We start from the raw sequence: 27,651 nt of genomic DNA on the forward strand, positions 1-27,651 counted from the left end.
AAGAAGACAGGAAACTACTTGAAGGAGCAACAAGTCTTATTCCTTTATTATTCTAAATTCAACCCTACAATTCTGGCACATAGCAGACACTCCAATAACAGCTGAGCATGAATAAATTTCTCAGGTATATGTTTATAATTTTAGCAGCTGTATTTTACTGTGCTGGTGATCTTTTTAAGAACAAAGAGTGTGTCTTCCACTTCTTTAATTTCCACTGTGCCTTAAACACTTTTTGGACACAAAACACTCAACAGCCAGGGCCAGAAAGGACTAAACTGTTTTGCGGCAGCCCCATGTGGCCAAGCAGAAGCCACGTGGGACAGAAGCACTGAGGAAGGAGGAAGTGGTTCTTCAAAGACATATTTTAGACAAACACCTTTATATTTTGCCTAAATGTTCCTGGGATGTGATAGCTCTGCAAGTTGTAGCTGGAACACCAAAGAAGGGCCTAATTTGCCAGACTCACTCCCAAGATCAGAATTCTATGACTGATCTTGACAAAGGACAATATGGGATAGAATTATGTAGGACCTGACTGAAGGGACGTGAAAATTTGTAAGTGACAATCTATTAACTAATGGGTAGCCGTTTTCATCCCTTCTCAATTCAATACTGAAGTCCAAATCAAGGGGAACCTTGAGAGTGTGGTCTCACTTCAATGAAGAAACATTCTAGCCTTTTAAATGTATGTCTAATTATTTTAACTAATTTTACATCAGATCTATAAAAAGAATTGAGTCACTGGAGCAGAAGGATAGGAACCGATGCACTCTGGTGAACAAATGCACATGCTGGCATCTGAACTTGGATGCAGGTCTTCTGGTTTGACAGTCTGTTAAGAGAGTCACCTCCAAAGACAGCTTGACTGAAGAGTCAAAACAGAACTGAGCAATGATTTTCTGTCAGTTCACATTAATGCACCAAAACCTGTCTGCCTCTGATTGTTCTTTTTCTTCCTGGAATGGTAATGGTTAGCCAGCAAACTGTTTCAGCAGCTTGAAGAGTAGTTTCTTACCTTATCCCTTTTCGGCCACTGTACTATAGGGACTCCAGTGAGGGCTAACTTGGGATCACTGTTGGCAAGCTCCTCCAGCAAAACCTAAGGGTGAGATAGGAGAGAAGAGGGGAAGAGAGGACACAGTGAACAGAGAGTCAACCACTCCTAACAGCACCCAGACAGACTTAGCCTCAGTTTCCCTAAGCACCAAGGTGAAGAGCAGGCTGGGAACTTTCAACATTTTCCCTTCATATAGAGACCCACTGAGAAACAAACAGAGGACGGAAGAGAACTCCAACTATCAGGACTTTAAACTTACCTCTGCTTCCAACCACGCACTTGTGTGCTCACTGTAACCACGCTACCGCTGTCAAGTGTTGTCACACAGTTCTGTACATGACAATAAAACTCTACACCACCTCTTTACTCTTCTATACCAGCTAACGAGTACCACTGTAGTTAAAAGAATGCCTTCATTCTGTCGACGGTATTAGCAAATACTGACTGGCAAAAATAACAAAAAGGATTGGCTAATACAAATAGCAGGGTCTTAACATCTTGATTTCAACCCAGGACTCCGTTCTTCGAAGGCTGATTAAAGGAATCTCATTCTCAAATCTCTCTCCCTCACACCCACATGCACACACACACGTACCCATATGCACACATGGTCACTTATTTGCCTTTATTCCTATAAAGGGGGCAGAAACAATCTCAGGGGCAATAGTTCTCATGCCTTCAGCCAATCTAGTTTGAGAACCTCAAGGAACAATTCTACAGTAAGAAACTGCCACTCAAGTGAGTCACACTGGTTATCATTTTGAAACAAATCTTTTATGTTTTGGACAGAAATTTCTCAGTCCCAAACCTTCTAGCACAATGAAATCTCTCCTCATCTGACCTCATGAGCCCTAAAGCAATGGCAACTGCAAAACAACAACCCCTCCGACACACACACAAATCCAGAAGACAAATCACACGATTTCTTTCTGATTGCTTTAGATGTATACAGGATATCAACTGTTTCAAGAAAAAGTAAACTTTGATCCTAGACAGGCCAGCATGCCTGGGCCATTTTAAATAATCATTCTCAGAATCCTGTGGGCTCTATGCCTAGAGACCAGGACTCTTGAAGCATTTCTCTACGAAGTTTTTTCATCCTTAACCTAAGGATCACGCTCCAGATCCAGAGCTGGGACTCAGAAAGACCCTTTAACTAGTACCCACAAAGCTCCTCCAGGATGAGTCTCTCTGCCAAGTCCCCCAGATGCCTCTCTCCCTCCCCCAAACTGATTTCCTCTGCAGACGTTTTATTTACTTCGAGTTGCTATGGCATCCTATTCTGGAGCCTCCTGTTAGCACCACACTGCGTGGGGGTGAAGAGGCGGGGTGCAGTGCCACGTGGGATCAGGCTCCGGCCTGCTCCCAATCTCCCTGGGGTGAGAAATTCAGGTCCATTCAAAATGTGTGCTAGGGAGTGCGAGTTCCCCTCCCCCACTTCGCACTGCTGCCGGAGTAGGACTCTGCCCATTTCCTCCGCCCCTAGAGCACTGAACTGTCCACAAACAGGGACTTTCCACTTTCAGCAAAACAGACTGCACAGAAAGATCCGCAATTGTTCAAGAGTAGAACAGGAACCTAACTATCACCAAAAGCAGTCTACCTGCAAGATTTCTGTAGGGGACAGGGAAGGGTAGGTGGATAAATAGTGTCTGTGTTGGGGCGGGGGTGGACGGTGTGGGGGCAGCTGTTCACACAGGCACGACTCAGTTACTAGGGTCTGTGTGGGTGTGGAGGGAAATGCAGATTTCCTTCCAAGCCCTATTTCACTGGGGCCATACAACCAAGCACGCCCTGCTTTCATCAAAAAAGGCAGACTCCAGCTGAGGCCCTTCAAGAAACCATATAAAGAAGCCACCACCCTTCACCAGAGGGGGTTTGGGACAGGGAGCGGGGGTGGAGTGCGGAAAGGCTTACGCCTATCTAGCCTCCTGGCATGAGAGAATGTTCAAGCGCAAGCCCACACCCGACACAGCCCAGGAAGGGGACGAGAACCGCGGGCGCCTGGGCGGAGAAGGGGAAGAGACTCCCAAAGGCAAACGACCCAATTCCAAAGCATATCCCACCGGGACAGGGAACAAGTGCAGTGGCGATGGCAGCACCGATACCTCAGCACTAATCCGGATTCGCCGGCAGGCAGTTCTCCTGCCTCTCCGCCGCCGAGACCGGCCCCTGCGGTTCCACACACCACACACCCCAGACCAGGATTCTGCCGCCCGCCCGCCTGCCCGCCTGACCTTGTGTTTCCCGTCCTCTGAAGCTGCCGAGGCTCTTGGATGAAGTTTCCCCAGCGTCTTTGTTTTGCTTTCTGTATTGGAAGTTGTGCTGAAGGAGTTAGGTGTTCTGCCTCTAGGAAAAATCCCAGTTTACTTGAAAAAAATCTGAAATCTCCCAGGGCACCTAAGGCAGGGCAGTCGGGCGATCACCTTTCAGGCTACCCGGAGGGAGCGGCGCGCAGCGCCCTGCGCTCCTTCTTGAGCCCCAGAGCTCAGCCGCGGCTTCCTGTGCCTGCGAACAATGCTGCTGCGTCACCCACATGCAGCTCCCAGAAATGCTTTGCAACGGAAGATGGCAGGAGGGGAGCTGAGCTCGAGTGAGCGAGCCAGCAGAGGGCCCAGCGTCCTGCGGCAGAGTCAGGAGGGGGCGTGCTGGGCAGCACTCCCGGCGCGGCGATTGGAGGACAGCCCGCCGGGAGGGAGCCGCCGCCCCGCCCTCTCCCTCCCACCGCCCCGTCAGTGCCGGGGCAGAACCCAGGGCCGGCCCCCAGGGCTCTCGCCGGCGACTTCGGAAGGCGCCAGCGGAGGGAAGGGAAGGCTTTAACCCGTGCCGAGTCGGGTCCCGCGTTCGAACGTCCTTGCTGCGGCCCACACCCCGGCCCTCAGGGTCACCTCCCTGTCTCGGCCGCGCTCCTCTGGGCTGCACACAGGGCTCCCCCCGCGCCCGGGCAGACAGCGAGTCGCCTGAAGTTCAGCCTCTGCGGCAGAGCCCGGCCCGGAGCCGAGCGCCTCTGGAGCTACCTTCTCTCCCCACCAGCAGCCCGCCTCACCTGCCCCCGCCGCCCCTTCCCTAGCCCGGAATCCAGAATCAGCAAAGAAACAGTTTCCAGAAACACCTTGGGTATGACACATACCCACCAATACTGAGGGACCTGATACCATCCGTCTGTTCATCTCAGCTACTTCCACAACGGCGGCGGCCTCTGCCCCAGCCCGCACCGTGAGAGCCGCCCCGCTGCGGGCGGCGGGCCGGCTCCCTCGTGACCAAGTCAGACCAGCGGAGGTGCACCCTCAGGAGTTTCACTCCCCTGCTTCGGCATCAGGCACCGGGAACCTAGGGCCAGCACCGCCTCCGACTCCACACCTGCCGGTCTCCTGGGGCCTCAGTTATCAGCGCAGACTATGCCTCTCACTACCCCATCCTCAGGACACCAGCACCCCCTCACTCTTCCTATTCCTAACGTTTGACATTGCCTGGATGAAGCAACCAGTCTCCCATTCGGTCACACACACATCTTGGTGCCACTTCTGACAGCCACTCAAGTGACACGTGTCACCTACTCTGTACTCACCGATCCAGTCAGGGTTAAACTCAGACTGAAGGAGCACTCTTTACTCAGGCTTCAGCATTCAGTATATTGGGGCCAGATTTATGTAACTTTTAGAGTCTAATAAATGTAAGTTGGCTTTTTGGGAAATTACAGAAGCGGCTTTGAAATAAAACACCTCAGGCCACTGAGAACCTAGCTGTTACCACTGGAAACATGGTTATTTATCTAGCTTATTAACCAGGACAGTTGTTTCCGTGAATTCCCCTGCAGAGTCAATGGCCGAGTCTGCTCTTTGAGGCCTGGGGCTCTCCTGCCAGGGGCAGCACTTTTACTTCTGACACTAGTTTACCAAGGGAAGGAGACTTTTGTACTGTTCTGTGGAGCTCTTCCTGGAAATGTGTGAATGGTCATTCTAATCCTAAACTTGTACTTTTATGATTCAAAGACTCTCTGTAATTAGCCTATTATGTTAGAAAAACATTCCATAACATTGTGAGAGGTCCTCTTGGAAAATGCTTATTTAGGTCTTAATGCTATCTAGCCTAGAGGGATGATACAGTATGCACAAGTTCTTAAGAGAAACAAGTTACTCCAAAACAAAGCAGAAGTCTGAGTTGTAGCAAGCACAAATTCTAGAGGCCACCAGGAAAGAACAAAAATCAGACAGGGCACTAGGAAACTCACTTCAAGTAAGTTCCCAAATCACACATTATAAATAAGGGCCAATTTTTTCCTCCTTTTCATTCAGAATAAAAGGTAGGCAACAATGATGAGAATTAGTAAGAACGTAACACTACATAACACAAGACTATAATGAAAACATTTTTAAAGAATTGTATCTATTTTAATCTAACTTTATATGCCTTGTAGCTGAGTTATTCAAAACTTTTTACTCAGTAAGAATGTGAATTATTACAAATATCAGTAAAAACTACAAATGAAGTTTTATTTATACAGGTTCTTTTTTTTTCCCTCCTCATCTGGCTTAATGGATTAAAATCCAATTATACTGGGCTCTCTATCAGCTCTTCTCTTTGTTAGTGTCAGAATCACTCCCAAAGTGTCAGGTGAAGGAACATTTCTGATTCGTGTTTCTGTATTTACTCACAACCATAACTCTGCTTCAGTCCCATCATCCTCTTGAAGTGGAGCTTCATATAAATTCTTAGATCATAGTTACAAAATAAAATGCTAGATAAACTCCTAGATAAGAGCATCAGTAGCCAATTGTACCACAAAGGAAGAATTTCGAATTTATAAATTTAGAGCTTTTATCATTTACATAATACTGTAATCATCAGTCTGCATCATCTAACAGGAAAGGGATTTAACCGGTTAACTAAAAAGAAGGGCGCCTCCTTCCCTCAGGACAGAATCTACCACCAGTCCTCAGGGTCAGGTTCAGCACCTGTAAACCTAGAAGTCACTCACTCACTTTCTTAGCCCACTTAAAATGCCTGCTCCTCTACTGGACCTTAGTAGGCCCCCTGAGGGTTTGGTCCACAGTATGTTTGCATATTTATACCAAACACTAAGCCTGGTTCTTGGCAGAGAGCAGGTAGGGATTACTTACAGTAGTGAAATAAGTGAATTTCAAAGATTTGTAATTTTCACAACATCTCCACTGAGGTAGATGTTGCTTTATAGAGGAGAAAACAGGCTCTTATTGATCTAGTATCCTGCCCGACAGTCACATTTTTGCCAAGCGTTATCACAATGTCGTAGAGAAAATAGGAAAGTAGAAAAATATTCAAAAACACTGAAATTGTTTCATTAACTGAGTTGGGCAGCCAGATGTATTGATATATTAACAGCCTCTTTTTATACATGTATTAAGAGCTGCTTTATTACCAAAATAAACAGAAAACAATAAAGTCTCATTAAAAATTCAGCCTTCCAGCTGATTCCCACCACCTTGCTATGACCCACGGTCAGTAAGTGGTTAACATGCCCACTCCAGGCCCACTGTAATTTTAGCACATACAAAGATACTTTTTTAAAAACATTAATGGGACTGCACTATACACTATACATACTACTCCAGGTCCTGCCTCTTTACTCAACATCTCTTAAGGACATGGCCTCTCAATTTTAGATCAGGAGTCAAGGTTATGTTATACCCCCTCCCAAATAGGACTTTATATATGCTCATTACTTTCCCCTAACTCTGCCAATAAATCAACCTTTTTTATTGCCCCATATTTCATCTAATCCCCTTGCAACTCTGTATGATTCTTTCTTCAATACTGTAGAACATTTTTAGAAGCTTCAAAGCCCCTTAACCACATCACTAGAACTGCTTCTCCCAGGGAATACGTAATTATGGGTATCTCACCCCACCAATGTTCCTCTAACCTCTTCTCCTAGTTATTTGTGAGAGCCACATAGGCTACAACAAGAGACCATCCCTCCCTCTTACAGGAAGTGTAAACTCTGGGCTTGCTTTAGTCTTTCACTGCAGTGTAGCCTTCTGTGCTACCACAGCACCAAGCTCTCTAGCACTGCAGTCTCCAGCTGGGCAGTGAGTCGGCACCCACCCGATCCAACGCTTTTTTTCTTTTTGGTGGTGTTCAGGTTTTCAAAGTATTCAAGTCTGAAACTATTATCTAAAGCTCAAATTAAATATAACAGGTCAAATACAGGAATAAGCAATCCATTTGATCTTAACTGAAAGTACCTGCAGAGCTGGGCTCTAAATCCTCTGTCTTCTGTCATCAGCTGTATTTTGATATGGTATCAGGTAAACAAGGGAGAACTCAAACTCTGCCAGTCTGTGCAGTCATCCTGCTGGGCTACTCATCCTCTTATGGCCCAGTCTCTATGCCACCTCTGTCTTACTGAGCAAAGGCAGCCATGTTTTCCATGACTCCTGATAAATAGCAAGCTCTCTTAGGACACTTGCCACAGTGTTAACAGCTCTCTTAACTCTTCTTAACTCATTCCCTTTCTTGCTGCCTCCTTTCACTCTGCCTAAAGTATGACACAAATCTTTCTACATTTTCCCCTACCACTCTGCCTCTATAAATATCCTTATTTCACTATATTAGTTAAGAGTTGTTGTTGTTCAGTCGCTAAATTGTGTCCAACTTTTTGTGACCCCAGGCACTGCAGCATGCCAGGCATCCCTGTCCTTCACTATCTCCCTGAGTTTGGTCAAATTAGTTAATAGTTTGTTTATTTCTATCATGACATTTGACCTGTACAACTGATTAGCGAATTATAATATGACTTCCTACAACTGGATTCAATGAAATCAAATCTATCTATAGACATCCCTGAGGATTGAAAAGATATTTCTCTTTTTTATAAATTAAAAATGCAGATCCCCAGGCTAAAAGAACATTAGTGAGAGATAAACTTTTAAAACCTTCCTTTTTAGGGTTCCTAAAGGCAATTATACAAGTTAGTAAGTCACCAAAGTCACAATTTAATGATTTCCACATCCATGGTGGAATATCTAGGAAAAAAGAAACTTCTGGACTTTCCTGGTGGTCCAGTGGTTAAGACTCCAAGCTCTCAATGCAGGAGGCATAGGTTTGATTCCTAGTCAGGTAATTAAGATCTTGCACGCCACAAAGCAGGGCCAAGATAAAATTTTTAAAAAAGAAAGAAGAAACTTTGGGGAAGTTCCTTGGTGGCCTAGTGGTTACGAATTCAGACTTTCTCTGCCATGACCCGGGGTTAGTCCCTGGTTAGGGAACTGAGATCATGCAAGCCGTGTGGCCTGGCCAAGAAGAGAGACAAACTTCCGTAGAAAAAAAAAAGATGCTATACTTAAACTCTCAGGAAAATATATATGTCCCATCACAATGAAAACAAAACATATAGTGTCCTTTGTTCACTCAGGGGTGGGAAGTGAGTTTGGGAACTGGCTTGTGAATATGGAAAAGTATGGCTAAGTTTGTTCTGGTGCACTGTTATCAATCATCATTGACAGAGGACCACACCTACCTGGAGCTTAGTTAGTTCCTCCCATAAACAAGGCCACAATACCACCTGCCTTGTCTACAACAACGTTGTAAAACTAAACTGTAAAACCAACTGCCTAGGTTCTATCACTATGGAGAGGACCAACCTCACTAGGTTACCAATCCTTTCAGTCTCTTAAAGTTTCTATCATTTCAATGATGCATAAATAATAAGATATAGTTAGAACGTCAATTGAAGAAAGAAAAAAGTAAAAAATTAGAAGTCTAGGTCTTAGCCCAGTCTTTGGAGTTCTTTCCTGAGCTATCTGGCAGAACGTAGCGAGAACCTCAGCTGGTTGTTTAGTGGTAGCCAAGAAACACTTGTATAAGGATCAGGAATAAAAAAGTCGTACTATGAAATATTTAGCCCATCTTCCTTAAGGTCACATAAAATTATTCCTTATAAATTATTCTGGGGCTTAAAACAATCTATACAAAAGGTTTTAAAAATAACACGTTACAAATGGTTAACTAGCTTTCTAATACACATACCCATGCTCACATACTGAAGACAATTCCAAACAGTGATTTAAAGACTTTTTTGTGTTTGTATTAATGGTTACTTTTGGGGGGGCTACACAGGGTGGCATGTGGGATCTTAGTTCTCTGACCAGGGACTGAACCCATGTCTCCTGCAGTGGAAGCTCACTCTAAACCATTGGACCTCTGGGGTAGTCCCCAGTGGTTTCATATGAGATATATAAGGAAAGATTTACTAGAACTCTCTCCAGTTCGAACAGTTCAAATCTGGATTCCCTAAAAATAAATTCATTTCTTTGAGACCAATATTTGAGGAGTGGGTTGGACTTTGACGATTACTAAGCATCAAAGCTATGGTTTTTCCAGTAGTCATGTATGGGTGTGAGAGTCAGACTATAAAGAAAGCTCAGTGCTGAAGAATTGATGTTTTGAACTGTGGTGTTGGAGAAGATTCTTGAGGGTCCCCTGGACACCAAGGAGACCCAACCAGTCCATCCTAAAGGAAATCAGTCCTGAATATTCATTGGAAGGACTGATGCTGAAGCTGAGACTCTTAATACTTTGGCTACCTGATGTGAAGAACTGACTCATTTGAAAAAGACCCTGATGCTGGAAAAGATTGAAGGTGGAAGGAGTAGGGGATGACAGAGGATGAGATGGTTGGATGGCATCACAACTCAATGGACATGAGTTTGAGTAAGCTCAGGGAGTTGGTGATGGACAGGGAAGCCTGGTGTGCTGCAAGTCCATGGGGTCGCAAAGAGCCAAACACGACTGAGTGCCTGAACTGAACTGAATGCTGGGAGACTTACTGAGAAAGAAGAAAAATATACAAGATGAAGAAACTCGATTTGGCAATAAGATGAATTACATTTAAAATAACACTTTTCTCAGACGTTGCCCCAATGTATTAAGTCTTAATACAGATAAATTTGAACCTCAGTTCAGTTCAGTCGCTCAGCAGTATCCAACTCTTTGCGACCCCATGGACTGCAGCACGCCAGGCCTCCCTGTCGATTGCTAACTCCTGGGGTTTACCCAAACTCATGTCCATTGAGTCGGTGATGCCATCCAACCATCTCATCCTCTGTCATCCCCTTCTCCTTCTACCTTCAATCTTTCCCAGCATCAGGGTCTTTACAAATCAGTCAGCTCTTCGCATTAGGTGGCCAAAGTATTGGAGTTTTGAGGGAAAGAGTTAGAAGCGGGTGACAGAGGATGAGATGGTCGGATGGCATCACTGACTCAATGGACATGAGCTTGAGCAAACTCCAGGCAACAGTGAAGGACAGGGGAGTCTGGCATGCTGCAGTCCATGGGGTTGTAACAACAACAAATGTGCTTGGGATAAGACTGCTAGAGATTTTACTGGCCAATTTTGTTCTGAAATAGGCCTCTTTATCAGAGTGTAACAAGTTCTAAGTAACATTTCTTAATATAAACATTTTTCTCAGGCTCACCCTTTTTCTAGGGTCAGCCTGTAATCTGCATTTTTAAGATTAGATTTAAATCCTAACTGAACATACAAATGTTCGCATTTTACTAATAGGGACCTAACCTCATTCTAGGAACTGAAACACTGTACAGCCCAAACACACACACACTCTTCTTTCTGGTTGAACCAAGATCACCCCAAACTCCCGAATTTTCTCTCAGAATCCAGAAACTGACTGTCCTAGCCAGATTAGCAGCCATTATGCAACACAACGAACCCTTACCTTCACATCAGCAATGAGAGCGTCTTCGTCTTCTATCCCTGTAGGGACGCATTTCTTGTGCAGTGGCAGAGATTCCAATTTATCTACAAGGCAACGAAGGCCTTCAAGCTCAAAATGGGTCAGATGCACCTGTCGGTCCTTTCGGGGGCTACACTGGGAATCCCACACTTGGCCATTCTGGGAACCCCGGCTAGAGTCAGAGGATGAGTCCCCAGACAAAGTTTTCTTCAGACTTGGAAGACTTCGGCAGGTTTTGCCCAGTCCATCATAATCCAGGCTGACCCCATTGGCCACAGGGCTGGTGAGGACAGAACGTCTGCTGCTCAGGCGCCGGGGCTCTCGGTCTACTGCTTCCTCGTCCCCATTTCCAGACTCCAACCCATTTAACTCCAGATCTGCCAGTATGAGGAAAAGTGTGGTATGAACGTGCCACTTGGCCATGCGATCAACAAGAGAACTAGGTAGTACGGGAGGGGCCCTGAGGTTATGAATGACAAAGTCACCTGGGTTTAAAAACGGTCTTCCCTATTCCAAGCCATCTGTCTACTGCTGAAAATCAGTTACAGGTAAAAACAGGATCCTGAGTTACTAGGACAACTGAGGCAACAGTCAATTGGGTTTTAAAAAGATTGGGAAGGGTGCAGTCTTTAATAAACAGTCTGCTGAAAATAAGTTACCCACGAAAATAGCTATAAGTGAGTTTCAAGTTCAAACTTAATTTAAGGATTATGATCTCATTATCTTTTAAAAGACTAGTACTAATATGAAGCACACTGGCTTCCCTGGTGGCTCAGTGGTAAAGAATCTGCCTGCCAATGCAGGAGACATGGGTTCGATCCCTGGGTCAGGGAAGATCCCCTGGAGTAGGAAGTGGCAACCCACTCCAGTATTCTTGCCTGGAAAATTCCACTGACAGAGGAGCCTGGCAGGCTACAGTCCATGGGGTTGCAAAAGAGTCAGACACGACTTAGTAACTGAACAACAAAAACACAAAGCACATATATTTAAAGACCACCTTTGTCCAAAATTTTGGCCATAAAATTAAGCTTTGGAATCAAAATCTTAGCAACATGGCTAATAAAATGAATATTTTTTAAAAGAAAGATTTTGATAGTCAAAACAAAAGAACATTTTGAAAGAAGAATTTTTAAATGTTAACTAGTCTTTTATTATGAAAGTAACAAATGCTGACTATTAATAATTTAGAAAATACAGGAAGGTGCAAAGAAGTAAGTCATCCTGTATTTCTCTATCCTTGGAGAAACTCAACCGTGTGACGGATTGTCTTTCCATCTTTTTCTATACATATGTGTATAACTACAACTTGACATATTTTTAAACAAAATTAGGATCATGCTATATATACAATTCTGTATCCTGCTTTCACATACTGTTGAGCATGTTTTATTTTCAAATGACAACATCAATTATCCTCAGATGAAATGTTAAGGCAAGAAGTATTTTGCTTACATGACCACAGGATATGGCAGTGTTGGCTCCTCTTTATTTTCAAGGCATGGAATAGCCTAAAAATGTATAACTGAAACTACCTTGACATCCAATAAAATATTTCTCCTGATGTTGTAACATTCCCATTTATTAACTCTTAGATCATGAGCAAGTTTTTTAATTTCCCTGAACCTTGATGTCACCATTTGTAAAATACAGATGATATATACACCTCACAGGCCGTAACAACTTAATGTATACCGACTGTTTACTTTGGTGCCTGAAGAGTAACTCTGATGATGCAATCCTAGTTTTTATTGTGCCAAAGACCATTCTTTACACAATAAAACATGTTAAGACTTTTTTTCTGCCCATACAGAGCTGCTTGCAGGATCTTAGTTCCCCAACCAGGAATTGAACCTGGATCACGGCAGTGAAAGCACAGAGTCCTAACCACTGGACCATCAGGGAATTTCCAACTGATTACTTTCTTGAAGAGCAAAGTACTAACACCAGATGAGATCCAGAATATTTCATTTAGCCCTAATAATTCACATCTGGGTAGGAGGATCAAGTGTAGCCATATTAAACTGGTACTTCTCAGTAGATAAGTAAAAAGATAAGCCATGAAAACAAAACAACTGGGGAATAGCCTGTGGAATATCCCTGGCCTTACCCTCAGTCCTGTGGAATAAGAAAGTTCATGTAGGTGGAACACTTACCCATGCTAAGGGACTCTTTCTGAAATTCCTTAGTTAGGTGAGAGCGGTTGGTTATGCAGTACACATAGCGCTCCAACACGTACCAACACATCTCATAGTAGAATGGATAACGGAACTTATTAGGAACCTAACATGGGAACAAAATAATGAGAAAATCAAGCTAATAACAATTTTTCAGGAAACAGAGTAACAAACAAGCACTCCAATAATTAGCCCAGGAAAAACTCTCTCTAGTTAACATGTAACCCTAGGTTGCCATGTGGAGCAAGAATTTAAGTGAATCTCTCAACTTAAAAAATGTTGGTCTTGGGAAATCATCACTAAAGATAACAGGTACTTGGAAAGACCATTTAGAACTATCAAAAAGCTGTCTTGTTGAGTGGGAAAGCATCAAAAAGAAGTTTTGAGACAGAGAGTAAAATGTTAGTAAGGCACAATATACTTATTGTATATATCAACCATTCTTGCCGGTACCTCAATCAGAAGGCCAAGAAACACAGAATATAATGGAAAATGTTTTTGTTATGTCCTTACATACATGAAAGTATGATTAGAGATGCATTCCCAAGCTATACCTCATCTACGACACCAGACTGAGTATTTCCTTCCACTATTAGCTCTCAGCTTGCCTGCTTCATAGTTTGTACTCTACCAAGATGGTATGTCCGCAAATCAGTTTACTATTCCATGTGGCCTCATCAGCTGCCATCTTTAGCTTTTTTTCCATTCTTCCCCAAAACAGTATGAAATTATTCCAGGTGAATTATAATAAAAATAATTGCCCTTTAGATTTATCATGGTCAAGGAACCCGCAAATCAGCATGGATCAATCACTGAGCAAGATCAACCATGGAGATTATCTTAAATACAGGCATACCTCATTTTACTGTGCTTTACTTTAAAGAGTTTCACAGATATTGTGGCCTATTTTTTTTTTAAAACAAATTGAAGATTTGTAGCAACCCTGCATTTGTCAGATGATGACTAACACTGTTTAGCAATAAAGTGTTTTCTTTTCCTGTTTTAACTCTTGTCTTTTGTTTTTTTAATTAATCATTTTTTAATTGAAGGATAACTGCTTTACAGAATTTTGTTGCAAGTATTTTTAAAGTACATACTTTTTTTTTAAAGACACAATGCTACTGTACATTAACAGACAAGTAATGTAAAAATAACTAACAGACTATGTGTAATGTGAATATAACTTTTATATGCACTGGAAAAATAAAAATACTCCTGTGATCCAGTTTATGGCAATATTCACTTTACTGCAGCAGTACTGAACCAAATGTGCCAGATCTCTGAGGTATGCTTGTATATTCTGCCTGTCTTCTTTCAAAAGGATAAGGAAAACAATACTTTTAGGATTGATCTGAATATGTAACTCCTGAGAATGTTTCCACCTACTTTTCAAAGCTCCATGTTAGGCAATCTTTCCAAATCGAGGAGACTCAGATGGACACCCCTTTTCAAAACCTTTCACTAGGTCACAGGGCATCACTGGGGAATAAGATCACTTTCCTCATTGCAAGGCAGGAGAAATATGTACTTTTCATTAGCTTTCCAATGCAAAGGCTTTAGGTTCTGAATCTTAGTCTCTGGTGCCACTACAGCTTCAACAACTAGAAGAGGGTTCTCCTCCCTTGTTTGAAAATAAAATTAATTTACTTCTGGTACAGCAGGAGGGAACACAAGAATTAATAGATACTTGATCCCCCCCAAATTAAAACATAATACACTGCGCTTCTCTGTTTGCCTTTTCAAGTTTTAAAAAATAAAATAAAGTAAAATAAAATATAAAATGAGCATTACACTTTTAATTTTTCCCTTGGAACTCAAGAGACTGAACTAATAATAGCCAGGACATCATACACCCCAACTACCCCATTATATTTTACCTATGCTGCTAGACAACACAAAGCACATCAACTTCTAAGGCTGGGTTAGAATTTTCAGAAAAAAAAGTTTTTAATATTCATTATAAAATTATTGAACCTTTAAGCACTATCAATAGACTTACCAATACTCAATTCAAATAGTGTATTTCTACACCGGCATGGCAAAAGTAACTAACACATTGCATTAAATTTATAACATATCTTATATTTCTTTACTAAAGCATTCTCTACACATTCTCTTTTACGTTAAACTTTGTTAAGTTTAAAGAAGTTGGTAACATAATAAATGTATGTCAGGTTGGTACCGGCAATGTAAAAGCTTGGGTGTAGAAAGCAAAAAAGAAAAAAAAGCCTATGTGGACATGTGTAGAGGACCCAGTGAAATTTCACGGAAACACAGAGAATTCCTTATTTGGAAGGAAAGAATTAAGTCATATTTAGGAAAAATGGAACAGTATGTCAGTTAGATACTGAAATTTGACATTTTCTGATAAACAAAGTCTAGGAAAATTAGATAGACAAACCAAGATTAGTTATTACCAGTTTAACAGTCTGCAGGAGACTTTTTCATGCAGAGTTAAAATTACCTACAGTATTGTATATATATCCTCCCTTTCTTCCCTCAAACTGAGCAAACAATTAAGCAATGGGCATAATGGCAATTTTTGGCCAAAAAAGGGAATGCTTTTAAAAAATATTTTCAGATTGAATCTTACAACAAGATAGATGGTATTACTGCAAAATGATTTTGAGTTAAATAAGAGTATTTTACTATGAAATGATGTGATTTTTCTCTTTTAAAACATTTTAACTATTTTTACTGTTACTTTAACTTCAAACTCAGTAAACTACTATTATATCTTTTGTAGTTTCACTACTTTTAACAAACAAGCTATAAAATTCTATAAAATTCACTTCGATAAAATTTATTTTAAAAGCACTGTATCCTCTCTTAATTCTAACAGGGCAATCTCTATAACTCCGACAGCAACAATCTTGTCTCTTATGTATAATATTTATATAATAGGTAGCTCTAACCAAAATATATGTTTCAAAATAGGCACCCAAATGATTATTTTTTGATTTTTAATCCTGAAAAGTTTTAATACACCAAAAAGTTTATAGAGCAGTACCACTAAGACTTTCATAGCTTTTCCAAGATTCATCAATCATTAACGTATCATACTTTTAAATGGTGGGGGGTAAGGCAGAATTTAACTAAAAGAGAATTTTGTGACATAAGAAAATTATATGAAATCAAATTTCAGTGTCCATAAATACAATTGTATTATATTTGAGCCATCCTCACTTGTTTAAGTGCTTCATTCCAGAAGGCAGAGCAAGTGCTTGTGACAGATACTGTATGGCCCACAACGCCTAAAATATTTACTGTCTGGTTCTTCACAAAAAAGTTTGTCAACTCTTGCCTTAAGATATCTACTGCATGTAACTTTTCCCCTATATATCCCGGATGATTTATCAGCTATTTAACACCCTGTGGAAAACTGACAAAATAAGACACACAAATCATTTTCTACAAAGTTTAATTCTCTCATGGAACCCCAGCTGAGAAAGGCAGTGTACACATTATATGTTAAAGTACAACAGTTTGAGTGTTACACAGTAAGCAGAGTAAAAACAGATACATGAAACCTCTTCACATTTAATTCTTACATAGTTACTTACCCGTGTTCGATCTTCAATGTTGTATATTTTTAACTGCATGGGGATATTGAAGCTATGCAAAAAATTGCCTCCAAACACCAATGTGTCTGTAGGAGTATACACAGCGTGAATCCAGCCTAGGAGAAAGGGAACGGAGGGCAGAGGTTATAAGCACTCACTGTAGTGTGGCTCTCTCAGAGGCTAGAATAGACAACTCACTTTTTTCCATCTTGCTTACCTGAGGGAATGACGAAGGTATAGCCCTGCTTTAGCTCAATGCGTTGGCAATCTGATACCCGGTCACCCAGAAAGATGTCTCCCTGTTTCCCTGACAGCAGCCAATTCTCGTACAGCTCCAGGTTGTGGGCTGTAGGGGGGATGAGCCAGAAGACCTGTGAGTTAAAAAACTCCAGTCTGTTAACAGCCATTGACATGACCCAGTCGTCTCCCTCAACTGATAAAACAGGTACAAATTTAAGACCAACAGGTACAAGAGAAGCAAGCAATCCTCCCAGCCTACAGAACTTGACCATTTGGGAAATTCTAGAGGCCTCAGGGAAGTAGACCTTTTCTGTCCTCCACTTGATCAAACAGCATTAGGACTTCCCTGAGGTTTGATTGTAGAACCCGGAACCTATACAGGATTCAGGGTGAAGGAGGGCATTAAGCTTGTCACCTAGGCAGTCCCTTCCTTGCCCCTAGCTGGCTGGCCTCAGTTAGTTAGGTATACAGTAACTTCAAAAGAAAGGCCTGGGTTGCTCGATTCCAAGGTAGTAACCAAGATCAAAAGGACAAAACTCAAGACACCATTTAAATAGATTTAAAGTAAACAAAGTGACTCTGGATTTGGCGATATAGCTGTTCTAATTCAGCCCTCACTTAAAAGCATCATCTGTTTTCATTCCAGTTCTACTTTTCTCTCATAAATGCTTTCATTTCTTACAAGAAAAAAAGGGTAACAGTAAGAGTGTAATACTATAAACCTCTGATATTAATTCTACATTTCCATTCTCCAACAGCATTCAGAAGCACTCTCAGAAGCTGGCATATAAGGCTTTGTGAATGAGGATAATCTTTCGAAATCTATTTATATCCCCATACAGGACTTAAAGGCTTCCTCTGGCTGCATTTCAGACCAATGCCTCTATACAGGGAAAAGTAGTCTGGATCCCAATCGACTGATTTCATTGTCAATCTAGCCGCACTTTGTGTTCCCTTCTACTATTTACTATACTTCCATGTAGAGAAGTTATCTTTTCCTCTTAAAACCACTTCCTTGCCTTCATTTGGAGAATTCTGCTTTGGGAATCTAGAAACAGGACTGTTGAAGTTTTAAGTACTGGTGACAATATTGGCAAAAGGAAAATGGACTAGATGGACACCAATTTCTACTGGATTCTAACCAAGAAAGTCAACTTAATCTATGATTCTCTCCAGATACGTGTATGTGTATCTCCTAATAGACTCGTTTTCAGGGTATATGAAGCATGCATGAACTGAAGCTAAGTCATATAACCAGCTTCAGATTCCAATCCCCATCACAACTGTGACCATACCTTTCCCCCTTGATGGATATGATACCAAACAGAGGTACCACCGAAGTCCACATGGAAGTCAGTATAGCAGCCTCGAACACTCATCAGACAGTACCTGACACAAAAAAAGCAGTAGCGTTAGTGCACTGATGAGAAAAAGGAGACTTTTCTCACCACAATGCCACACTCTCCCCTGTGTACTCCCCTCCATCTTCCACCTGATATAAATTCCCAGCTGGTGAGAGGAATGCAATCTCAAGTCATCACAGTTATCAGAAGAAAAGTTTGTTTTCCTTTATGTTACCACGCCTATGGGGGTCTTACATACACTCTTCCTTTGGAACTAAACTTGACTCTCTTGGGACAGGAAGCAAGGCTGTAAGGGAGGACCCATTCCTGGCTATCACTCTGGCCTCCCACAGCACACTGCGGAAACACAGGGAGAGCCACTTACTTCTGCACTTTAGGGTACTGCATCTCCAAGATGGCGTTGGTTGATTCAGTCTGACTTTCTTTCAAATGCCTTGGCCACATATTGTCCACCCAGTCAATGAAATCCACCTTTAAAAGGAGGAAGGACATTTAGGTTGGGATTAAAGAGAATGCTAAAGTCAAGAAAAACAGAAATTCTCAAAACACATACTGAAAGACAACAATTTAACTTCCAGCAAGCAAGCAATCTTTTGTTAAATTCAGAGTCAACAGGCAAACATTCTAGATATAATTATTAAGTGAAAATGAAGACTAATGGTTCCACGAGCATGATCACAAAGATAGCACTGATCAAAACAAAGTCACTTTTTAAGAAGTCATTAAATGACACAGTAGTACCCAATAGAGCCCTCTCTGTGTGGCAGACCGGCCTCACCAGCTATACTGGCAGGGGTGGGGGCTGCAGGGTGGAGATAAAAGGCGCTGTCTGGAAGATTCCTGTAAACTTATTGAAAGACAAACTGCTAGAAGAGCCAAGATACCAAACATTTAAGAAAAGGAAAGGAGAAGGGAGGAGGAAGAGAGCGGAGGAGGAAAGGAGAGGGGAGGAGGAAAGGAGAGGGGAGGAGAAAAGAATTCCATAGGGATTTGCAGCCTTATATGAGCAATGTGCTATAGAACCTACTGGGTTAGGAATCAGAAGTTCCAGGTCTATCATGTTTTCTCAAGATCTTTTGTGAGGCTCTGGAACTTATCTGTAAAATGAGGATAATTACCTCAAAGGAATATTGTGAGGATTATATGTAAAAAGTATTAAAATTTTCTGAAATAATGTTATCAGAGTTTAGGAATCTGGTTTTTCCCTTTGGCCACTCCATGCAGCATGGGGAACTTCCCCCACCAGGGACTGAACCCATGCCCTCTGCAAGGGAAGCATGGAGTCTCAACCACTGATCACCAGGGAAGTCCAGGAACTTGTTTTAAATAATATGTGCTGAAAGAAATGAGAAATGAAAACTGTATGAACTTATTTAAACACTTTACACTGAATCGTAACATGTCCTATATCTTCAAATGTCTGCATCCAACCACTGAACTCCAAGAAACACTTAAGTAGCTAAGTGTGAGTCAAACAACCATGGATTCAGCAAAGCACTGGTGCTGCAGCTATCTAACATGGCTATAAAAAAGATGTATCTGGTAAGCTTTATAACTTATGTCCATATTATTCCATCATTTATTTCCTTACAACATATATCTAGATAAATGCATACAATCTGTGTGTAATGATGTAGGTGAATGTTGAGTGGATACTCAGATGTAAACCGTGAGTTTTTGGAAGGGGTCGCTGATGACACGCAAGTTTAAATAAGCAAGATGAACAACTATGACGATTCAGTTTCTGTCCCATTTCAAAGAAGTTCCACTCAGGGATCCAACAGCTTTCACCAAACACCCACGGGGCCTAGGAACATGGACTGGGCTCCAGGTTTCTTTCTTCTCATCCAACAGAACCTATTTTCCACTCTCTTAGTGTAGTGGCCATGATCTCCCATCTCCTGGAACTGTCCTTTGGAAAGCCTTTACCAGAGTAAAGGATAACTGACTTGTTCAATATACTTACTGTAAGTTCTTATGTTTGGACAGGAACAGAAAAATTAGGAACACATGAGTATTTTTTTGTTAAGTGTTCACTCAGAGATAGTTGGATCTTTCTGGCTAGAATCTCACCTGCAGCAGTAAGTCCCTCTGTCCTCTTTCTGTTTGATATTATTGGGTATCATCTGACTACCAAAAGAATACTGTAGTAAGGTGTTCATACCTTTTTCTTAGGTTACTCTTTAGGCTCTGAATAGGCCTTTTGCTAAATGGTCACATCCGTTTGAGAACAAGTCTCCAGGATGGATAATCACCAGTTTCTACATGTTCTGTACCAATACAGGGCCAAACTGGGACATAATCAAATCATACACTGCAAAAACAGCCCATGGCCTTCCATGAACTCATTTCCCCATCACCAAACAAACTTGCACATTATATCTGCTACTTCTTCATCTACTTCTAAGTTACTGCTGGGATGACAGCAGAAGCCATCTAGAGAGAATCTCACTTCATGCTACCACCCACAATGGACAGTTCAAAGTTGCCCGGCTTAATCTCCTTGCACCTACTTTTGCACATACTATTCCTCCTGCCTGGGATTCTGGTCTTTCTTCTCTGCTTCATTTCTTCTTTCATGTCATGACCGGGGCTCTCTTTACATCACACTGACAGAACATTTTCCCTTGGTCTGTACATACCAATGTGTTAGTCATAATAATGCAACTATCTAGTAAGTTGAAGGTATGTATGTATGTGTGTGTGTGTGTGTGTGTGTGTGTATATATATATATATATATATATGACATTATTATAACCAATTAACCACATTTTAACTCTGAAAGTCAAAGGGTACAATTAGGATCATTTAAATGAAGACAGGATAAAACACTGAGACTTTAATATGATGTTTAAAATAATAGTACATTCCAAATGCCATTGTTCCAGATGGAATACTTGACTCAAGTTGAGTTCTGAGACAGGAATAAAAGTGGTCCCAAAATGACTAAGTATATTTTAAAAGTGAAACCAATCCCCCTTAAGGAAAGGATCTTGTAGATAGCCACTTTCATAATAGAGGGGTTAAATCAGTATCTACCTCAGGAAAGTTAAGCACCAAAAACTAACTTTCCCCCATGCTGGGTTGTCAATCTGTTGCTACTAATCATCCAACAGCATCTACTCACCTGCCTCTAAATCATTTTTCTCCCAAGCATCTCTATAAGTATAAACCTATAGCATAGAAATTTACTAGGCAAACTTCCTAGTTACAGTTCTTATCAGAGTGAATTTTAAGACTCTTCCCCATTACATGCAAGTGACAAAGTTCCAAAATTATCAGAATGGCCTCTCCCTATAAAAAAAATCAAGTGATGTTGGAAATGATAAACCCTCAAAAAGTACAAGTTACTCTTTTTAAATTTTCTTGTTCATCTTCATCTTTATCCCACTATGTTTAAGAACTTCTCCCAGTGTATAAACAACCATCCTGGTGACAAAGACAATGTGGAGACAATGATTAGACTAACCGTGGAGGGCCTCTGCACCATGTTCTCCAGCCTGGTGTGGCTAAACTCTAAGCTGATGACATTATAGAGTTTTTCTCGCTCCTCCTCTGGGGTCTCATAGTAGCGTGTCCACTGAGCCATAGTCATTTCAATGCCTTTCTGTGTGTTCACATCCATGACATCCACCATACGACGACTCCCTGCCATGAAAGACGCATTGATCATTTCTACTGAGCCACTGATATCCTTAAATATATTAAGAATATAAGATACAAATGAAAGTAAACAAACTATTCTTTTTCCTTTATAGTATTCAGCAATAAATAGACAGGAAATAGCTGTCACTTGAAAGAGGTAATCAACAGAAAATCAAATCAGAAAGAATGAGAATGACAATGATTAATACCAAAAACAATAATCACTCCCTATGGCATGTTTACTACATGGTCAGGCACTGAATCTTTATTCAATATCTCAATCCTAATTAAGTACTAAGTATCATTCATAGATGATAAATTTCATACATTCCATAAATATTTACTGAATGATAAAGACATCTTAATGGACACAAGATTCTCAACCAACTGTAACAACCACAACAGAAGGCAGAATGCCAAAGAGGCCACATAAAATAGCAGGGGGAGAAAACAACAGCCTCAGAGTCAAAGAGACCGAAGTTTAAATCTCAGCTCTAATATTATTTAGGCAAGTTATTTGATTTTTCTAAACCTTAATATTTTCTTCTGTAACTGGGGGATAATATCACCTTGTGGGCCAATGTGAGGATTTAGTCAATGAAGTAAAACGTTTGACATAAAATAGATGCTAATTAATTAAACGGTAGTAAAAATGAAAAATCAAAAGAAAAAAATTGTTTTAACTAGACTGATCGGAGAAGGCTTTTAGAAAAAGAGAGAGAAGGGGAGACATTTGAGTTGGGCCTGGAGGACTAAACAGAATTTCAGTAAGATTCAACACTGTGAATTCCACACAGAGGTAATAGCATAAGAGAAGATACGGAGAGGCAGTCCAGCTAAAAAGTTAAGAAAATAGTGGTTAAGGAGGTGAGAAAAGGAAAAGCTGCCATTGGAATATTAAGAGTACTATTCAATTTGTAAGAAACTAACAAATACCTACTATATATACCTAGCCTTGGTGGATAGACCAAGGATAGTGTTAGGATCTGGTCCCTTGCTCTCAAGGAGTTTACGGTCTAGTGAGATATAAGAGATTATAGGCAAGATGACAAGAATATGGTCACAACAAAGCAGATATGGCAGGATACATATAAAAAGATAACTGATAATGTAAGACAACAGACTAAACCTTCATTACTTGGAAGAAAAGGCGAATGCTAAATCAAAACTGCCTTGGGATACCACTTCACACCCACTAGGATGGCAATAATAAAATAAAAGGAAAATAACAAGGGCTGGCAAGGATGCAGAGAAATCAGACTGTGCTGGGTGGAGTGTTAACATGGCACAGCTGCTATGGAAAACAGCTTAATGGTTCTTCCATAAATTAAACCTAGAATAACCATATGACCCAGCAACTCTACTCCTAGGTATATATCCAAAAGAATCAAACACAAATGTTCAAACAAAACTCACACATTAATGTTCTTAGCAGTTTAATTATAATAGTAAAAAGGTAGAAATAACTCAAATGTCCACCAAGAGATCAATCAATTAACAAAATGTGGCATACCCATACAATGAATGGATTATTCAACCATAAAAAGGAAGTATTGTTATATGCTACAATACAGATAAACCTCAAAAATATTATACTAAGTGAAAGAAGTCATGCACAAAAGGCTACATGTTTTATCATTCCATTTACATGAAATATCCAAAATGGGCAAATCTACAGATATAAAGTAGATTAGTGGTTGCCAGGGCCTGAAGGAAAGCAAGAGCAGGGAATGACTACTTAATGGGTATTGGGTTTCTGTTTAGGGTGATGAAGGATTTCAGAAAGTTGGTATTAGTGATGGCTGCAGATTGTGAATATACTTAATGTCACTGAGTTGAATACTTTAAAATTATTACAATGATAAATATTAAATTATTTGTATTTTACCATAATAAAAAAAGTAAATGTTCTTCTTTAGGAATGTAGATCAAAGCAAACACCATTCTGCCAAGGCTACCAGAGCACTTAAAGAAAAGAATGACAGTCAGTCATAGTAATAGCTAACATTAACTGAGCACATACTATGTGCCAGACACTGTTCTTCACATTTAAGTAACTTACCCAATGTTACAAATGTAGTAATTAGTGAACTGGGATTTGAAACCTGTCAGTTATGAGTCCACACTTTAAAAATAAAACATATCCCCTTACATAAAGTTTCCACGATAGAATGCGGAAACTTTTCTTCTTTGGGGGACATGAACTGACACTGGAGATGTAAAATTCTTTAGGTAGAAAAGAATCAATTAGCCAAAGTATATTTAGTAATAATGGGTTATGTAATCACCAATATGTTGTTCACTGAATTTTAACAATCATCCGTTATCCAAGAAAAAACTATCCACACTTCAAACAATTTGGTCACAAAGCGTAAAGCTGAAATTTCTGATAAGTCTTGCCAGTTTAAATATAATCACTGCTTTATTTAAATCACAACAAAGTTATCTATGACCATCCACAGGTCTAGCTGGAATATAAGGTTAGAAAGGGCTCCAACCATTTTTAGCAGTATACATACAGAGGACATGAGAAAGTGGTAGGAAGTAGGAAGAAATCCACAAGAAAACTAGTGAGTAAATAAGTCTCTTTATTAGTATAGCTCAGAAACGTGGATCCTTTAAGTCTATGACAGGATCCAGAAGTCTTTATTTTTAACAAGTACCACATATGATTCTGATGCAAGTCATCTGTGGACTATACTACTGCTGCTAAGTCACTTCAGTCGTGTCCAACTCTGTGTGACCCCATAGACGACAGCCCACCAGGCTTCCCCGTCCCCAGGATTCTCCAGGCAAGAACACTGGAGTGGGTTGCCATTTCCTTCTCCAATGCATGCAAGTGAAAAGTGAAAGTGAAGTCGCTCAGTCGTGCCCAATTCTTAGTGACCCCATGGACTGCAGCCTACCAGGCTCCTCCATCCATGGGATTTTCCAGGCAAGAGTACTGGAGTGGGGTGGACTATAGACCCATAAGAATGCCTGACCAATAGAGAAAAGCTGTGGTGGCTCATTAACTTATGGATCCAAAGAATTACTTCCTGGAGGTCATTAGGAAAAAAAAGTCAAGTAACAGAACAATAAGTACTCTACTATTAGGTTTTCTGAAGCACCCTGAGAACCCTGCCTTGTGAAGAGTAACTACTAAACAGATTTACTGAGTATCTACTACACCCCAGAGACTGTGCTGAGTAATAGGAAATACACAGTGACAGGAAGAAAAGCGGCATCTAACAAAGAAACATGTAGGGGAGTGAAAAATACAGTGATTTAGAGAACCTTCTTCTACCTCTGACATTCACCCCTTGGATAAACATTTTTTCTACTGTCTAAAGAAAGCCCTCAAGTGGCCAAGAGACAGTACTGCAATACTTCATTTCAAAGGGACAGCCTGCACTGAAGCTTCGGCACAGAGGATGAGGCACAACAGAAGCTCTCAGGGGGAGAGCATCCAAAGCTCCTTTCATTTCACGTTCTGTTAGAAATATTTCTAAAACATTTTAATCCACTTTACTGCCTGATCATGTATATGAGAGTAACAATCTCTGAATTCCTGAGGATCCTGGCATATGTCTCAGGGCCACACTGAACTCCAATGATGTGCAGAAAATTGACCCAAAGCCTTTCCTGGTGGTTCAGATGGTAAAAAATTTGCCTGCAATGTGGGAGACCAGGGTTCAATCCCTGAGCTGGGAAGAGCCCTTGGAAAAGTGAACAGAACCCACTCCAGTATTCTGGCCTGGAAAATCCCTGGAGCCTGGCAGGCTACAGTCCATGGGGTTGCAAAGAGTCGGACATGACTGAGTGACTTTCACTTAGTGACACCAGAAGTTTTCTTCTTTAATTACACTGCTCTAATTTGCTTTTTTCCCCCTGAATTTTGAATATAATGAAATACAAATCTGATTAAAGACTCAAGTTAACCAAACACTGATGAAGAGATATTTTAATGTATTTACTTCGCAGTTTACGAAGTTTCAAACCTTAGCCATGTTGCTAAATGTAGCGTTAGTGAAAATTTTCTGGAAATTTCTCTATGGCTTTTAGGGAAGGACGAGAATCATAAATGAGGTTTCATTCTTGACTCAAAGAAATACAATTCTACTTTTGAAATTTTACCCTGGAAGGCAGGCTCTTCATGGAGAGAAGGAAGGATGCACAGTGGTAAAACTGGAAGGCAGGAAAGAGGCAGATGTTCAGATGCTGTATATCTCATGAGAAGTACTCAATGAAGCAACTTCGGTAACTCCCTTTGAGAAAATTCTCAGTTGCTAAATAGTAGTATCTAATCAAGACACTATTTCAAGTAGTATATACTTCAAATAAATAGTTTAATGCTCTTAAACCTTAAAATCTCAGTAAGAGATCTAAGACTCAGCTGTAAATCTTAGATCTTTGCCTCAAAGACAAAGGCCTCGAGTGTACACTTACCCACACACATTTTGACATCATTCACAGTGAAGTCTGGATCTGGCATCCTATGAAACAAACACCAGTAAGTATAATGGGAAGCACAACTATTCTAGTCAGGGTGAGTTTTTTCTTAAAGAACTAAGAATTCCCCAGTCAAGCCCCATCAATCTTCAAATTGAGGATTAAAAAATATATTTTAAATATAAATGCTTATACGTATATAAACATGTTTATACATATATAAACAGATGTACATATATATGTAGGAAAAAATATATGAGAAAAGGTTAATAGGGATTATTCAGGGTGGTAGATTTCAGGAGATTTACATTTATTTTCTTTATAGTTCATCTATATTTTCTCATTTACGTATAACAACACACTTCAGACAGTTTCAATGATCTATGCTTTGGATTATCAATACTGCACTGTCTATAGCCCTGGGTGTAATGTGGCCACTTTGCAGCCAAACCCAACAGTGAACACTTACTTTATTCCAAGTCCATCGGAATTCTTGAAAATCAGAGGATCTCTTAAGCCACCCCGCTGGATATACTCTACATTAAAATCTGTCACCATAAGAAAACAACTGTTAGAAAGGCCAAGAGGTTTAGCTGGAAAAAGATAAAAGGAGCTATGTAATATGATAAGAGATGGTGTTTGCTATTTCTGTGTATACAGTTTTGCTGTTAGGTAATACATGCTTGTTACTAAGAAACATCTCTTGAGGTATAGGGAGAGCACACTGAGAAGCAGGACTCAAGGGCTTTGCTAAATCTATATTTCCACAATAATTCAGAATTTAACCAACAGGGGATAGTACTATTGAGTCATCTCATAAATCCCAAGCAGAAAGCACATCCTGTGCCTTAACAGCCTAAAACTTAATTCTGTCCACTCCAATACGTATCATGACATCCTTGTCAGTTTGCCCAAGAACAAAGCTGCATGACACACATGGAGCTCAGTCATGGTGGCGCAGGTACATGCTTAAAAGAATGGTTATTGAACTCTTCTTAATTAAACCCAAACCAAGGGATGAGAGAAGGGAGAGGCCTTTAGGAAAAAAATCCCAACATTCCTGTCCTAATAAACACTTGCTTCTTCCAATATAGCAGAGAATGACTCATGGGGTAGGACTGGGGGGCCAGGGGAGGCTGGTGCATGAGCAGCATTGTGTAACAAGAGAAAATAAAGATAAAACAGCATCACAGCATTAACAGGCAGTATTTTGGCTGCAGACATGCTGAGCCCACAGCTCCCAGAGTCTACAACCTCCTACATCAAGTGGCTGCAGGTCTGAATCCAAATGATACTGACCTTTTCCTTCCATAAAAGTAACAAAATTTGCATTATATTTGTTGGTGTGGAGTTTCTCTTCCAAGTCAAAAGTTCTTTTTCCTTCAATTTCATCATCTGAAATGCCATCATCTTCATAGCGTCGTCGCATGGTACCACGCTGGGGA

The 27,651-nt window shown here is 40.8% G+C and overlaps 1 protein-coding gene and 1 non-coding gene across 3 annotated transcripts in view; both read right to left on the bottom strand.

Moving 5' to 3' along the window:
• The window catches only part of KDM2A (lysine demethylase 2A), a 91,076-nt gene that overhangs the window by 12,678 nt on the left and 50,747 nt on the right, over positions 1–27,651 (bottom strand). For both annotated transcript variants that reach the window (XM_068978922.1, XM_068978921.1), the window contains exons 3-13: positions 27,506–27,644; positions 26,676–26,754; positions 26,204–26,250; positions 21,600–21,778; positions 18,494–18,600; positions 18,061–18,154; positions 16,743–16,896; positions 16,526–16,641; positions 12,942–13,068; positions 10,771–11,165; positions 1,016–1,099 (exon numbers count right to left, since the gene is read on the bottom strand). In XM_068978922.1, coding sequence (XP_068835023.1) covers positions 1,016–1,099; positions 10,771–11,165; positions 12,942–13,068; positions 16,526–16,641; positions 16,743–16,896; positions 18,061–18,154; positions 18,494–18,600; positions 21,600–21,778; positions 26,204–26,250; positions 26,676–26,754; positions 27,506–27,644 — 1,521 coding nt within the window. The remainder of the gene's footprint in view (positions 1–1,015; positions 1,100–10,770; positions 11,166–12,941; positions 13,069–16,525; positions 16,642–16,742; positions 16,897–18,060; positions 18,155–18,493; positions 18,601–21,599; positions 21,779–26,203; positions 26,251–26,675; positions 26,755–27,505; positions 27,645–27,651) is intronic.
• On the bottom strand, positions 12,619–12,690 carry TRNAE-UUC (transfer RNA glutamic acid (anticodon UUC)). The gene has a single exon. It is a non-coding gene; the product is annotated as a tRNA-Glu (tRNA).

Source organism: Capricornis sumatraensis, chromosome 8 (assembly GCF_032405125.1).
Source record: "Capricornis sumatraensis isolate serow.1 chromosome 8, serow.2, whole genome shotgun sequence".
NCBI lineage: Eukaryota > Metazoa > Chordata > Mammalia > Artiodactyla > Bovidae > Capricornis > Capricornis sumatraensis.